This window comes from Euprymna scolopes, chromosome 14, assembly GCF_053919585.1.
Source record: "Euprymna scolopes isolate OS-2025 chromosome 14, ASM5391958v1, whole genome shotgun sequence".
Taxonomy (NCBI): Eukaryota; Metazoa; Mollusca; class Cephalopoda; order Sepiida; family Sepiolidae; genus Euprymna; species Euprymna scolopes.
In genome coordinates this window covers 88786072-88802628 of record NC_136495.1, presented here as the reverse complement: position 1 = coordinate 88802628, position 16557 = coordinate 88786072, and the positions used below count along the sequence as shown (strand labels likewise).

At 33.8% G+C, this 16557-nt stretch overlaps 1 protein-coding gene across 15 annotated transcripts in view; it reads right to left on the bottom strand.

Annotated features, from left to right (window-relative positions):
• Positions 1-16557, bottom strand: part of LOC145293152 (uncharacterized) — a 589140-nt gene that overhangs the window by 137096 nt on the left and 435487 nt on the right. For all 15 annotated transcript variants that reach the window (XM_080139591.1, XM_080139597.1, XM_080139585.1 and 12 more), the window contains 2 exons: positions 9814-9920; positions 3069-3246 (listed from right to left, as the gene is read on the bottom strand). In XM_080139591.1, coding sequence (XP_079995717.1) covers positions 3069-3246; positions 9814-9920 — 285 coding nt within the window. The remainder of the gene's footprint in view (positions 1-3068; positions 3247-9813; positions 9921-16557) is intronic.

Here is a 16557-nt window from a genome sequence, read left to right as displayed (position 1 = left end):
ACATTGTCTGTTCCAAAGGAATCTAGTGATTCAGACAGCAAATCAGCCACAGACGAAGCTGATTATGCGATGCAGAAGAGTCATCATCAACAAGAGGGGTCAGATGAGGACTCTGACGAACCGTTGATGGAACGAAAAATCGTGACACGGAGCATGACGGTGGGACGTGAAACCAATATAGATAAAATCAGCTGTCTGTATACGTCGTATGCAGTGCACAAGAGTAGAAATAGGGACCAACCTCTCGTAAATAGAGTTAGTACGAGGTTTGGTAGCGGGGAGGAAGAACAGGTGACAGGGAATTGTTTAGGATGGGTTAGAAAAATACTCTGTATTTAGGTAAATTAAGTAAACTGTGAACACCGTCCTATTCAATAAAAGGAAAAATAAAAGATCCCTTATCTCCATGGTTCAAGCAACTGATGTCTTAGGAAAAGATAAGGCTGCTTCTCATTTCAAGAAAGTAATTGGAATGTAAAGTTAAAAATCAAGTAGCTTGAGCAGAAGCAAGCATAGTCTATCGGACGTCGGCTGCCTCAATGTCAATTTTTAAAATTGGGGTGAAAATACCACCCATGTTATTTGAAATGAAACAAAAGCATACATTGAGAGAGACCTCGAGAAAAAGAAATGAAAAAATGTGTGTGTGATAATGGATTCATCTTAATAATGTTAAATTATGTCCACGAAAAACAAAAATATATAGAAAAATAAATAACTAAAATGCATTAACGGTAGTGGACAAGAAAAAAAAAGTTAACATGATTTATTGTGGAACAGAAAAAGACATTGTTGAAAAAAGAACAATAATAATAATAAATTAGAGCAGAGACGCAGAGACGGGGAACGAGAGACAGACGACGAGGAACTGCCTGTCACGTTCGCAACCTACACCTCTCCCACCACCATCTCCACCACCTCCACATTGTGTATATATGAATGTTTGTTAAATAAACCAAGTTTGTTTATAACAAAGTGTCTCGTTATTCATTTATAAATGAACAGCAGTCATTTCAATCTAGACAATTTACAACAAACATATGTCAAACGCACTAGCTCTCAGTCTATCTATCAAGATATTCAAAAATCTCTTATAGTTGAATTACAGGTGGTGCTCATGTAGTAGAATGTACCCTGTCTCTAGATGAAACACTAAGACTCTTCCTAAGACGAACAACAACAATAATACAGAATATACGTCATCTTCATGCCACCCAGTATATAACAATATAATGTATTAATAATTAAGAATATCTTTTAAATAATTGTAATAAAATGTATTAATAATTAATATTTTTTTTAAATAATTGTAATATAATGTGTTAATAATTAATAATATTTTTTTAAATAATTGCAATATAATGTATTAATTAATATTTTTTTAAATAATTGTAATATAATGTATTAATAATATTTTTTAACTATCGTAATATAATGTATTAATGATTAATAATTATTTTTTTAAAATAATTGTAATATAATGTATTAATAATTAATATTTCTTTTTTATTATTGTAATATAATGTATTAATAATATTTTTTAAAATAATTCTCATATACTGTATTAATAATAGGTTTTGATTCAGGTCAACATTATGGCCACATAAATGAATCTATGATAAATAGAGAAGTGGTCAACCACCTCAGCAAAAATAACCTACTCAGTGACATACAATATGTTTCTGTTCTGCAAGATCTACAGCTGATGTGCTATCACACAAGATTAGTGGATCTCTTGACAGGGTCTGTGTTTCAAGAGCAATTGGTCTTGACATACTTTTGATATGCTATGACATAAAGATTTACTTCACAACATTTCCAGCTACGGAATAGCTGGAAATGTCAATTATTAAATCCTTTCTCACTGATACATTTAGTAGTAGTCAATGAGCAGAAATTCTTATAATCAATGCTGGCGTCCCTCAGGGTTCTGTCCTAGGCCCAACTCTCTTCATCAATGATTTCCAAATCCCATTATTGGATCATTCGTCAACATCTATACAGATGACACTACTATTTATGGTAACACTTTAAAGGCTGGCAATCACCATGATCTCTCAAATTCTCTCTCTTCTGGCATGTGGTGCAATGGGGAAAAAGGTGGCTGATTAATTTTAAAACCCAGCTTCTCTCTTTCTATCATTAATGCTCTGACCTCCACCAGGCCCCAATTGAAATGAATGGCTTTCATTTTGGGAAGCACTATATTTTGACAATGTGGACATAATGGAATATATTCACCGAATCTGTTGCCAAGATCACCGGAAAAATGTTTGGATCATTCTATCGCTCCAGTAGATATCTCACTGCTAATGCAATCCTCTACTTGTATGAGCCAAGTACAGCCTAGAATAGAGCATTGTTGCCACATATGGGGAAGAGCTGCTCAGAGCATCCTTTTCTGCCCTGACAATGTACAAAACCAATTTTGAAATCTGGTAAGTGATGTTGTTTTCTCCTTTCTGCAGCCTCTTTCTCATAGAAGAGACATTGCAAGTCTCTCTTTGCTCTGTTGTTATTTTCATGGCAGGTGCTTGACTGACCTTCACTCTATTGTTTTCCCCAGTAAGTCTGTCACAGCAAACACTCGACTATCTACAACAACTATCTAAATTTCCTCAACATCTATGTCAAAATCGAAACGAAAATTCTATGAGCAGAGGTTTTTCCTAGAGCTGCTCATCTGTGGAACACAATACTATGAAGCTGCTTCCCAGCTGATTAGAGCATGGTTGTTTTCAAGTACAATGTAAATAGGTTCTTGAAGAGTTGTCCTCTAAAATAAATTATCAAATTTCCATTATGGTACCCATTAACCCTTATCCTTTATTGGCCTCCGGGCCTTGATGAAAAGTGACTATATCATGTAAAAATAAAACAAAAAAAAAACACAGTATAGGACACAACAGAAAAAAAAGCAAAAATAAATGTTGTAGAAATCACTAACTGAAAAATATATGTATGCACCTTTTGTTAGTGAAGTTATTGAGCACCTATGTAGTGGAGGGAAATAATTTTACTTTCTATATTAGATAAGGGTATAAGGAAAAAAATGTCAGCAAACTCACTTCTTCCATTTGCATATTTTTAATCTCGGGTAAGTAAGAAGAAAGGACACCAACAATGTAAGGAGTTGGTGAACAAACAACTTCTAACATTTTTGATGGCAACACTGGAATATAAGTGTGTTGCCACTGGAAGGGATATAGTAGTGCTACCAAAGCATGAACAGTTGAACACAATAAGCTGAAAAGATAAGAGGAAAAACAAATTAGCTTGTGTGTGCATATACATATACGCATATTACAGAATATTAGGATAATATTGATACCCTCGGTTTCAAATCTAAGCAAAGTATACCTAAAGTTAATTTCCAATGCTAGACTCTCATCAGTCTCTGTTTATGCCTTTCTCTCCTGAAAATGGCAGCTCATGTTCTATGACTTTTCGGTAGAAAATCCTCAACATTGTCATTTTTGTTATAGTTTTACTCATCTAGAATTTCTACTCACAAACTTTTGTGTTGTGGGCAATTAAAAACTTATTTTCTTTTTATTTTTGATCCGTGAGTCTCGGTATTGTGACCTTAGATTGTCTTTTTCTGGTGTTGGAGAAATTAAAAAGTTAAAATCTAAATAATAAAAATAAAGAAAAAAGTCCAAAAAAACAAAAATAAAAAATGCATAAAAAGTTTTTTTTCTAAATAAAAATTATAAAAATAAGGAATCTAAAAAATTACTCCTCCCTAAACAGAAAAAGACAAACAATTATAATTATGAATTAATGTTGAGTGTCAATAAATTACGATAAATAATCAAACGATTACTCTGCCATCAGGGTAATTATCCATTTGGAAATAAATTTAAATTGTACAGTCAAAGGGATATAATTCCTCACAGACCTCTTGTGTTTTGAATTAAAAATATAAATGCTAGATTTTATTAATTAAAAAAATAGTAAATAAAAATAAAAATATTAAAATATTAGTGTTGCTTAAGTTAAGTGCACCGGTTGGTCATTCTCTTCTGATTTGTTATTCATATTAAAAATATATAAAACATGATAAAAATCTTTTTAAATATACTAAATAAATTACAGTAAATTAAATAAATAAAATTAAATATAACAGGAAAAGTATTTTTTTTCAAATTTATACATACCCTGTCAAAAATAATTTTTTTATAGTATAAACTGATAAAATGCATGTGATAAATCTATATAATAAAGCTCAATGTCTGTGTCTGTACACAAATAGGCTCTTGTATGGTTTACTAAACTGACCACATACAATAATAGAAGAGGTATCAAGGATCTGCAATGGGCATGATAAAGCCACCCCCAACAACAGGGATGGATCCTGGAGGAAGGTCATCTATAAGGGGGAACCCTATGCATACTAACACCTTTTCACATAGAACTACCAAATTTGGCAGAGTAACCCACCATGGGGACGGGAAGGTTTTGATGGATTACACTGCTCATCCCCACCGATGGGGATGGAGCTTCAAGGCCACGGAGTCACTTATAACTGGAAACCCTTTGCACGCTCACACTGTTAATGTACACTTGTAGAGTTACCGTTACCAAATATGGCAGGCTAACCCACCATGTGGTAGGGAGAGGTTTTGACGGGTTACACTGCATACCCTCAGCGACAGTGGTGGGGTCCCAGGAATGTCACTTATAACTGTGAACCCTATGCATGCTCACACCGTTTGACATAGAGCTACCGAACTTGCCATAACCCATCATGGGAAGGAGAAGATTTTTATGATGTATCACTGACTCTTACCAATAGAGGTGAGGGCCCTGTGAGGATTACTTATGAGAAACCCTAGTTTGTGTCAATTAAGATTCCCACTACTGCCCCTTATTCTTTATCAAACAATTGATCCCCCTCCCCCTACAAAGATGATCCGAGCAATGCTGGGTCAGTCTGTGTGTCTATCTGTCTGTATATCTATAGGATGATATAATAAAGCTCAATGTCTGTGTGTCTGTCGGCCTGTACATCTATAAGATACAAAAAGTATGTAGAAAATAAATATCAGTTTAAAAGAATGTAAAAGTTATTTACATTGTTATATAAATTAAAGTCCATTTATTGAAGGCTCTTTTTGAACCCAGTCAATGATGAGTACTTCTGCTACTATAATAAATATAAAATCTAAAAATAACTATTTAAAACAATAAAATATCAATTGCAATAATGAAGATGGACGATTATAAATACCTTAATTAAATAAAATAAAACCCTTTTTTCCTAAAAAGACCAGACATCTGAAAAATTAAGGTAAAAAAAAAAACCCTTTGGTAATGGGACATGATGACACATGACACATTAAGAGCAAAGAACGCCTGATCAACTTTCTCTCCTCCTCCCTTGCAGTAGTTTCTGAAAATAACAATCACCAACAAAACCTTAATGTAAGTTGTTTTCAAAAAACTTCGCTAAAACTCTTCTAAAATTTGCTTCCCTCAAAAAGGGAATAAAAAGAAAAGCGTCCAATGACCACATAAGTACAAAATTGTTCTTTCTATTTTTCCCTTAGATTAGGAATTTGTGATTTTTTGAAAATTTATAATAAATTAATGTGCAATCAACAATTCGTCCCCTATCCAACAATCATGATGTCCTCTGCATGGGATTCAAGAAGGCTAAACTGCATGTTCAGCGATTCATCTTTAAACACTGCAAATTTCCCTTTGTAGACAGAAACTACACTTGATAATCTGAGAATCACTTTTTCTCATGTCCATGATATTATAATACATGATCTTATCCCTGCTATACTATGTGCTGCTGAATTCACCCCTTTTCTTTCCAACCTCTACAATAAATACTTTGCGGAATCTTGCTTCTCTAATAGCTGAAAAATTGCCTTTGTGGTACCAGTATTCAAGAATTTTGATGAAAGAACGGACCCATTCAATTATTGCTCCATTAATCTCCTCCCTCTCTTCGCTAAAATCTTTGAGCTGTTAATCTATCACCTCACAAAACTAAATTTCTGACCAACAGCATAGATTTAGGCATGAATATCCTTACGATCATCTATGAATGTATATACCATGAACTGGCCAAGGTGATGGAAGCTAGGGCAGTAGACCTTGATATATACAAAGCATTTGACAAATTCTGGCATGAAGGTCTTTTCATAAAAAATTAAATCCTATGATATTTATAGACAAATACTTAATCAGAGAGGCGGTAGCACTCTCTATATAGGGATGGCCCATACACGCCTATATACGCCTACAAAACAAAACTATCCAAATCTCAACTAAAATCAACTTATAAGTTTCAAAAAGCACATATTCTTACAGAGAAGCGTCTTACAAATCCAGCGAGTGTCAGAACGTCGGTTAAAATGTCAAAAGAGAGCAATAAAAAAGGGTACAAAAATGGCCAATTGTTCTTCTTTATTCTTCTGCTTTCTTCTTTCTTTTGAGACGATGTATCTCGGTGTACGAACGGTCTCTGACAACAGTTCAAGCATCAATCGACTGCTCTTTACACGGAGAAGTGCAGTGACCCATCGCTTTTTAGCTAACTCCATAATTAAATAAGATTACGTGTGATAACAAGTTTTAAACACTATATACCCAATGTAGACAGACCACTTCGAACACGGAACTTCTCTCAAAAGGGACAGCTCCAAATAATACACCAGATGCTCACAGACGTTCCAGTTTGCCAGTGGCCTATATTTCTTGGACGCTGAATATTTGAGGTGAACGTTAAGGTTTTTTCTTTAAACAGTAACCCACCAGCGTTAATGAAACCACGAAATCTTTATCTCAGTTGATCAAAATTGTTATAAGAGTAACCTATCAGCAAGTACGACGTCAAAAAACAATGTTATAAAAACAAATAATTCTTCAGATTTTGGACTGTAAAATATGTACAAAATGTCAATGCTGTGACCAGGATTCGAACCTAGGTTAGCACGGCCACAACGTGGGGTCCTAACCTCTAGACGATCACGGTTAACACTGACGTCTGTCGCTCTTGGCAGAAAGACACATGACTACTGTCAAACTATTGAAAAATAAGGAGGAAACTTGAAATTCTCACGCATGCGCAAAAATACACTATAGCAACCATTGTTAAATGCAGCTGAATCTCTTCGCTCGCTAAGAAAAGTAGATCAGACCAGTTCTTCTAAGAACTTACCAAACGCCAAAGGAAATAAGTTAAATTAACCGCAAAAGAAACTGCAAGAAAGTCATCTTCTAAGAACTCACTGGAAGCTGACCAAAAAGAATCAAAATCCAAGCCCTAGCCACAAAAATAACTAGATATTGTGGCTACTATACACAATCTACTAATAAAAACAAGTAAGTTTTCTAAAATAAACTACAATAAATTAACCAAGTAACCTCACACTGTCACTGATTAGGACTTCATATAAAGATAACAACTACACTATTGGTGTATATACCGTTCCACACTTTAACTATTGGTGACGGGGCAGTATCTCAATTCTACGAGAGTTGTCTTGCTATAAGATAAGTGATATTATAGTAAGATACACATAAGTGTTATATGTTTACATTTAATAAAAAATGCCAAAGTCAGCACGTAGTAAAAAAGCTCAGAGAAATATAGACTATGAAAAAAACAAAGTCAAAGTATTATCTGAGCAAAAAGAATACTATCAGAAAAATGCTGAAATAATAAAAATTAAGTATGATGCAAATCCTGAGACAAAGAAGGCTGCCTCACGTGCTGACTCAAAAGCACGGTATAACAGGGATCCTGAGGGGAAAAAAACTGCCTCACGTGCTCTTTATAACAAAGAACTAGAAAAAAAGGAGGCTGCCTCACGTGCTGACTCAAAAGCACGGTATAACAGGGATTCTGAGGAGAAAAAAGCTGCCTCACATGCTCTTTATAACAAAGAACCAGCAAAAAAGAAGGCTGCCTCACGTGCTCTTTATAACAAAGAACCAGAAAAAAAGAAGGCTGCCTCACGTGCTCTTTATAACAAAGAACCAGAAAAAAAGAAGGCTGCCTCACGTGCTGACTCAAAAGCACGGTATAACAGGAATCCCAAGGGGAAAAAAGCTGCCTCATGCACAAACTATTATAAATATAAATATCAAAAACTGCCAAATCTTTGCCAAAACGCCAAAGAATGAACCAAGAAAAATTTGATAGTGAAGGTATGAACATTTTAGAACTTTATAATACTCTAACTGTTTTATCAGAGAGGCGGTAGCACTCTCTATGTAATATAGAACCGATGGAGGACCAAGAGGCAACTCCTAAGGCCCAAAACCCAAAGACCTAAAACCCAGCAGGAAGCGACCTGCTACTAATGGAGGCGGCAATGAGCCGCCTCCTAAAAAAGACAATACTATCATGAATGTAAGTTTAAAAATAAGACTGTAAGTAAAAATACTAATTAACAAGAATAAAAAAGCATTGGAAATGCAAAAGGATATAGGGATGGTATGCCAAAAAGTATACAAACAAGATAGCTATGAATGGCTAGGCACATGGAAATAGAATTGCATCCAAAGTATAGCCCTATAGCTTTTTACAACCGTAATGATGGCACGGAATGAAGATTGGAGAAAAGCTATAGGGCTATACTTTGGATGCAATTCTATTTCCATGTGCCTAGCCATTCATAGCTATCTTGTTTGTATACTTTTTGGCATACCATCCCTATATCCTTTTGCATTTCCAATGCTTTTTTATTCTTGTATAATCAGATCCTTCTTAGACAAGAGAAACATTTAAGTTTTCCTCAATGGCACCTGAAACATTAGAAAATGACCTGTAGTTTTTAATGGAATAGAAATGGAATAGAGGCTGTAACATTTAATGCTAAGACAAAGCTCCTTTCCTTCAACAATTACAAAGAAACTTTCCTGTCATCGATTGTCATGGGTAATAACATTCTAAGTGAGAGTCCATTATACAAACTCTTTGGCCTAACATCCACAGATAACATGAATTGAAACAAATATATAGAAGACATTGCCAAAGCTGCTGCAATGAAGGTGGGCTTGCCTTTCCATGCTAGAAAAATACTCATACCTCACAGTATCTCTAAAAAGCCACCCTCTGCTCATGCATGAAATATTTAGGCTGATAGATCAACCACTTTAGTCTCCTTCTATAGGGCAGGATTAAAGAAAGTCTCAAATCTAATAGGTTCCGAATTGTCAACTAAGTTCCAATCCATGCCCCATTGTCATTGCATTCATGTGCTGGTTTTAGAAGCACTTAAATGGAATTTTCTCTGATATAAACATAGCACTGGTGCACTCTCAACATAAATACTCCTAATTAACCTGATGTATCTATTACTACTCATGAAAGCAGAAGAACACCTGTTTGGCATGTCAAGTGTGGGTATCTTGGAAAGGTAAAAAAAAAAAAAATAGCTGCCCCAATGCAATGTTTTAAAAAATTGTGATATTAAACTCAAATGTCTAGGTGAGATTTGTTCTAAGTCAATAAAAAGAAGAATGAGTAAGAAAAAGGGAGGGGGTAATGAACTCAAGTATTGTGTTTAATGGTGAAGAGACCCCTCCCCATATTGATACACTCAACAAGCAGCAACATCTTACCCCTTCACTGTAGAGATCTCCAAATGCCAAAGAACTTTTTACTCTGATAATTTCTTCCCTTGATCTTGACAAAACTATATATGCTGCTCATATGTACTGTCAAAACAAAATTCAATTGTTCCTTCATTTATAATTCAGCATTCCATAAAATTGTATTGAAAATATATTATAAAAATATTGTAAAGCAACAAAAGCAAAAAAAAAAAAAAAAAAAAGAAGAATTACCTGAGATTCCTTGCACATAAGATCACACTTCTCTCCACTAATAAAGTGGAAAATATCCAAATTAACTTTTCAATTCCAAGAGTGGACAACAGACGATCAAAATTTACCTGGAAAAAAATTTCAAAAAATTTTTTTTATAAATATTGTCAAAAAATGATTTCTTTAATCAATAATTCATGTGCTGTCTTTTATGTAATATCAAATACTATATTTATATTTTGGCAAAAGTATCAGGTTGACAAGAAAGTTCTTGCTGTTTTATAACTTCAAATTCAAATGAACATATCTCAGCTCAACCAAAAACTTATTGATTCAAATAAGCACAATCAGAATCAAATCATTTATGCCAATGCAAAACAAGTGTATTTATGCCAGTAACATAAAAATCTTGCATTCTGGTGGCGATGAAGTCAGTGAAGGAGTTTTTTTTATATCGTTTAGATTTTTTAAACATTTCTCATGCAGAAAGTTGCTTAAAAAAGTGGTAGTCGGTAGGTGAGAGATCTGGAAAGTATGACTGATGAAACAGTTTCATAGCCCAATTCTTTCAACTTCTGCAGGATAAGTTTAGCAATGTGCAGTCAGGAATTGTCGTGGAGGAGAATGGAGCCTTTTCTGTTGACTAATGCTGGGTATTGTTGAAGTTTTTGATGCATTTCATCTATTTGTTGACAGTACTTCCATGCCGTAATGGTTTCGCTTGTATTTTAAAAACTGTAATGGATCTGATTGGTTTCAGACCACCAAACAATCAGCATCTTTTTTTGGTGCAACTCTGGCTTTGGGAAGGGTCGTGGAGCTTCGTCGGCGTCTAACAACTGAACGGAGGGTCAATGGTTATCATAAAGTCACAAGTCACAACCCGGTTCTTGTCATTGCAAGTCACAACCCGGTTGAGAAATAGGCCATTCTTGTTGTGTAAAAAAAGGAAAGATGACATTTCATAACAGCGTGTCTTTCGGCTGTCGTTTAATTCATGAGGCACCTATTTATCAAGTTTTTTGTCTTTCTAATTTCTCTCAAATAGTTGGAAATCATTGTATATGTTATATCTAATTCAGAAGTTCTCAAACAGTTGTGTGCAGATTGACTTTGACTAAGGCTCTTAATTGATCGTTGTTAACATCCGATGATCATCATCATCAAGACTCATCGCCACCACTAAATTTCTTAAGCCACCAATGTGCTAGGTTTTCAGTAGCAGTTCCTGGGCCACTTTGTTGGTATCGTGAGCCATTTCAGCAGCTTTTTTACTTAGCTTCAATTGAAATGAGAAAATTATGTGAATTTGCTTTTTTTCCATCTTGTATTTAAAGGTTCTAAAAAGAAGACATAATCCGTTTGTCTAGCACCTCTCACCCTAAATCTGAAACTACAAAATAAAATGAAATGACAGCTCAATTCAAAATAACGTTCAAACCAGACACACACTCGAACAATGATTCGCCTCCTCCCTTGAGGCTAGCATTTACAAATATCCGTGGACTTAGCTTAGATGATGTAGAATCATTTCTCCTAAAAACTCCCTGGATATCTTAGCATTAAATGAAACTAACTTACACTCTTTGTCAGGTTATCAAGTGTTGCTTAAGTTAAGTGCACCGGTTGGTCATTCTCTTCTGATTTGTATTCATAACACTTAACTGTATCAATCATGTCATTGATATCAATATCAGAAATAGATTTTATGGTATCATTTAGCTGAGGAACAGGCATATCAGGGCCATGGGGGACTAACTTTATGGGAGAATGAACAGAGTATTAGATATGATGCCTTTTAGATTTGTTATTCAAAAGCAGTCACGTGATCTTTTCCTTCAACACCAATCCTGTAAGTTCTCTAAATATGGTTTGCAACAGAAATAGGGAACAAATACCTTACCCTAGTTTGACTTAACAATAAGTGCTATGTCTTCACAAAATCTGTGATTTTTACTCAAGTCTTGACAGAACGTTTTTTACACTTACAATCCATTTTTTCTAAACTTGAAAATGAAAATAGAAACAATTATTAAAACTTACTTACAACCTAGTTTTGTACATCTTTGAATGTTTGGATTGTGATATATGTTAAGAAATATGCTGGAAAGAAATAGACACCAGAATTCACACAGAAAAATACGCTCTTTTCAGAATAGATACTGTTCCCTTTATTTGTATTTTGTTACAGCTTGGTCTTCCAGGGATTGCTTCTAAGTATTTATGAAGATTCTTTAATTACAGAAATGTAATTTCAAGTTATTGTTCTGATGTCAAAGAGTATTGGTTCCCATCTCCACAACAAAGAGAGAAGAAACTATTCATGAAATGGATTTATAGATGCCAGATTTAGCCAGATAGCAAACTGCTCACTTTAAATTAAAATTTTGCATTTGACAATGCTCCAATATTTAACACTTTCTATAAAACCTGATTTAAAAAAAAAGTTTTTTTACAAAGGAGTCACCACTTGTCAAGGCCCGGAGGCCACACTCAAGGATAAGAGTTAATGAGTGTATAGTAGTCAATGGGACAACATCGTAGCAATCGTTAGTAGTTGAAATTTGGTAAATTGAATTACTTAAGGGGACGGCTCATCAAGAACTTGTTTACGTTGAACTTGAAGACAACTATATTGTAGTCAGCTGGAAAGCAGGAAAACAGAAGGTGTACAATTCTAAGAAACTTATACAGTTTGCATACAGACTTAAGAAAGAAGCTTTGTTCATGAAATCTTCGTTTAAGTTTAGGCACAGATAAAGAGTGGGGGAAATTATTGATAGTGTTTTCATCTAGACGAGTGTTTTTCATAAAAGTTGAGGGGGCGGGACATAATTCCCACTCGGCTGCAAAGTCTATTTTGAACTCTGTCAAGGCAGGATAAGAAATTTCTAGCAGATCTTGCCCAGATGTGGCAACAGTACTTCATCCTTGGATGTACTTGACCTGTATAAGAATACAGGTAGAGAATTGCATCAGCAGTGAGATATCTACTGGAGTGGTATTTTTCCAGTGACCTGGACAATGGATTTGATGTACGTGTTCTATTTCAGATCAGGAGTAAAGGTTAGACCCAGAAGCTTGTCAAAACATGGAGTCACACCAAGATAAGAGCCATTCATTTCAGTTGATGCCAGACGGGGATTAGAGCATTGATGGTGGAAAGATAGAAGCTTAGTTTTAGATGCATTAAAATTAGCCAGCCACCTCTTTCCCCATTGTACCGCATGCTCATGATCAGAGGAGAGAAAATCAGAGAGAATTTGGTCATTTATAGCCTTTGAAGTGTTGCCATAGATGGTAGTGTTGTCAGCATAAATGTCTATGAATGATCTAAGGATGTGATTTGAGAGATCATTGATGTAGATCAGGAAGAGAGTTGGATACAGGGTAAACCTCTGAAGAACTCCAGCATTAATACAGTGAGCTTTTGTATTTCTGCCTATCAACCACTACTCTTATGAACCTATGAGAGAGAAATGATTTAATAATTGAGAAGACATTTCCAACTATACCGTATAACTTTTACACGTTACTAAAAAAATATTTTCCTTACATGTAAGAATATGCATCCTAGAACAGGTAAAATTAGTTCCAAAAAACGTAGCTTTACTTATACCTCTTATGAAGATTAAAATCTTGCGAAGATTGAAATCAATAATACTAAACCTTATGTCTAGAATCCTTATTTCAATTTTCAACAAAATCCATTGCATTATTTTGACTCTAGAAAATGTTTAAAGTTATGCTTAACAAGTTTTAAGAAATTTAAATTCAAGAAATCTTGTTGAATAAGAAATATAATTAAATTTTCAGGTGGGAGGTTGTGTCTTTGTGCTCTCTAAAAATTCTTTAAAATACATTAAAAGAAACTGAAATTGTTAAAATTTCACAAAAATCGTAAGTCTGAATTTTCACAAAGGGTTCCCACCTCTTCTTATTCCTTTAGATAAAACTAAATTTAACTAACTATAACCCACACTACCATCCTTTACACTCAACAGTAGTGTTCCAAAATGCATAATGATTGATTAATTAGTTTAGGAGTGAATCCTGTACATATAAATATATAAACATACACTAGTACACACTATATCAAAGATAGCAGAAAAATATTTATGATTAAAATATATAATATCATAGAATTACATCAGTAATTAAATGTTTCACATAAATTATTATTATATATATATATATATATATATATATATATATATATACATACATACATACATTAGGGATGAACCAATTATCAAATTAGCCGATTACCTATAGCCTTTTATAATCGTTCGATTATCGATTAATTGACCGATTAATAATGCTGATTTATCAGCAAATTTGGTTGTCGTAAATGATACTAATATTAATTATATTGTAAACGAAGACGGTTTTGCTTGCCAGTAAAAATTTATCAGACATACATGCATCGTCTACACCATATTATCATGATGCGCTATTAACATGTAGACTTTTACAACTGCACTGAATTTGAAGCAAATAGATGTAAACATATCTAAAATTTCTCTCCTTTCTTTTCCTATCAAATTAACATTTTTTTTCACTTAAAATCATTTGTCAAAAAAAAATTATTACTTCATCTTTCAGTTTTCATGTTGAGGAATTGTACAGTAAATTGTGACGATGTGCAAATCGAAAATAAAGCATTCTTCAGTCATACTCTTGCTCCTCATTTTCGGACTCACTACATATATATTTTTATGTTTTAGAAAATGTATATTTTATTGAGATAACTTGCTTATTAGATATTGGACATATGTAATTTCAATATATAAAAAATGAGCATTGACAACTATTCTGGCAACAGTTTCCACTGGAAGTATTTTGATATCAATCCCAAGAATAAGAATACAACTGCTTGCAAGTTATGTTAAATCATCACATCAAAGAAATGTTCATTCAAAAACCATCTTAGAAATGTTCATTCAAAAGAAGCAAAATTTGCAGATAAGAAATAGAAGTGCAGAGAGACATTTCAGGAATAAGTGGCAGCAAGTTTGGAATACTAATGGTCATAGGTCACAAGAGATCCATTATCTGATAAGAGAAATGACTGCATTGATATTAAACCATATTCTTTAACATCTGACATTGGATTTAATAGGCTTATTGCAAAACTTTGTTCAAATTACAGCATTCCATCAAAAAAATACTTCACTGCAAAATAATTTGATATATTTATAAAAGTAAAACAAAAATTCAATTGTCGCTTGCTGAAATTAGCAGCATTTCATGAACTACAGACATTTGGATATCTACAACAGATAATGCTCCCTTTCTGAGTTTGACAAGTCATTGGCTTTAAAATTAGTAAATAGTGCAGAGCTGTCCTTATGTTGGATAGCAGGGGACTCATATTTAAGGAGATGAGAGAGAGAAGACATTTATACAGTTGTGGGATGTCTCTTATAACATATTAGCGAGAGAGGGTGATAGATGAACAGTTCTTATATTTCTTATAACACATATAGAGAGGAGGAGAGATACGTAATCTTGTAAGGGTTACACAAAGTTCGTTAAAAGATTATTAACACATTACCTTTTGGGTGTTAAAAGATGACACATGACAACAGTTTTACAAAAACAAAGATGATACTTTATTCATTGGACCAGTCGAATGCTGATGACATCAGGAATTCACATTTGGGATCTACATAGTTTAATCTTCTACCTTTCGCTTCCAAAGGGTCAGCTGACCACTAACTGCCAACTAACTGACTCCCGACTCTTCTCAAATTCGAATCCATCAAACTATATGGAGAATCGTTGTTTGTCGATGCCGTCAGCTTTCTTCATATATATCAAAATAGACCACACATGATCCATTGGGTCGGGTCAAATATTTAATTTATATGTTAATAATAAGGTCAATAAAACTGATTGAGACAAGGCTCTTCTATTTACAACATTTTTTGTACAATTTGAATGTTTTAAAAACACTTTTATGTTATCTTTTTGCTTAACTCTACTAAGCGCAACATATAGTTGTTCATGTTGAAAGACAGGTCTGACTAGGTAAAATAAACTTTTTGTAAAGTCTGTCCTTGAGACATATGAACAGTCATAGTAAATGCTAATTGTATAGGAAACTGAACTCTGCCAAATGGAATATTGTCTCCTTCAGATAAAACAATTTTAAATCTTGGAATTATAACAATTTCTCCTTGAAACTGTGGTGCAATAATTTTAGTAATCATTGTACAGTTCCTATTTTATTAGTTTAGTGCCATTAAACGTGGTGGATCGATATTTCTCATACACATGATTAGAACTCCCTTTTTGCGTTCAAGTTTATGGGAAGGTAATCCTGATAACTATCAAATCAAGGAATTCTGTTGAGTAATGTGTAGCTTCTGTTCCTTCAAGGACAGAATTAAATGACAAATATTCTGTGACTTGTAAAGGAAATTTTTCAATACAATTATGATTTATTGTTTAAACTATATCATTAAATGGTACTAATATGCAACTTTTAGCAAACATTTCTTGTAAATGATTGAACAAAGGATAAATTCAAGGCATTGGTTAACATTACACATATTATCAAATCTTCAGAGAGTTCAACCCCACCATTATCCTTTTTTGTCTTCAATTTTGTCCTTTCCAATCTTTATATGAAACTTAGAGTATTCATTACCATCTTGAACTCTCATGTTTTTTTTTAATTTAATTTCTTACATTTACGCCACAAAAACGACTCTGCAAACATTGTAAACATTGGCTGAAGTCATTACTGCACGATGTCAA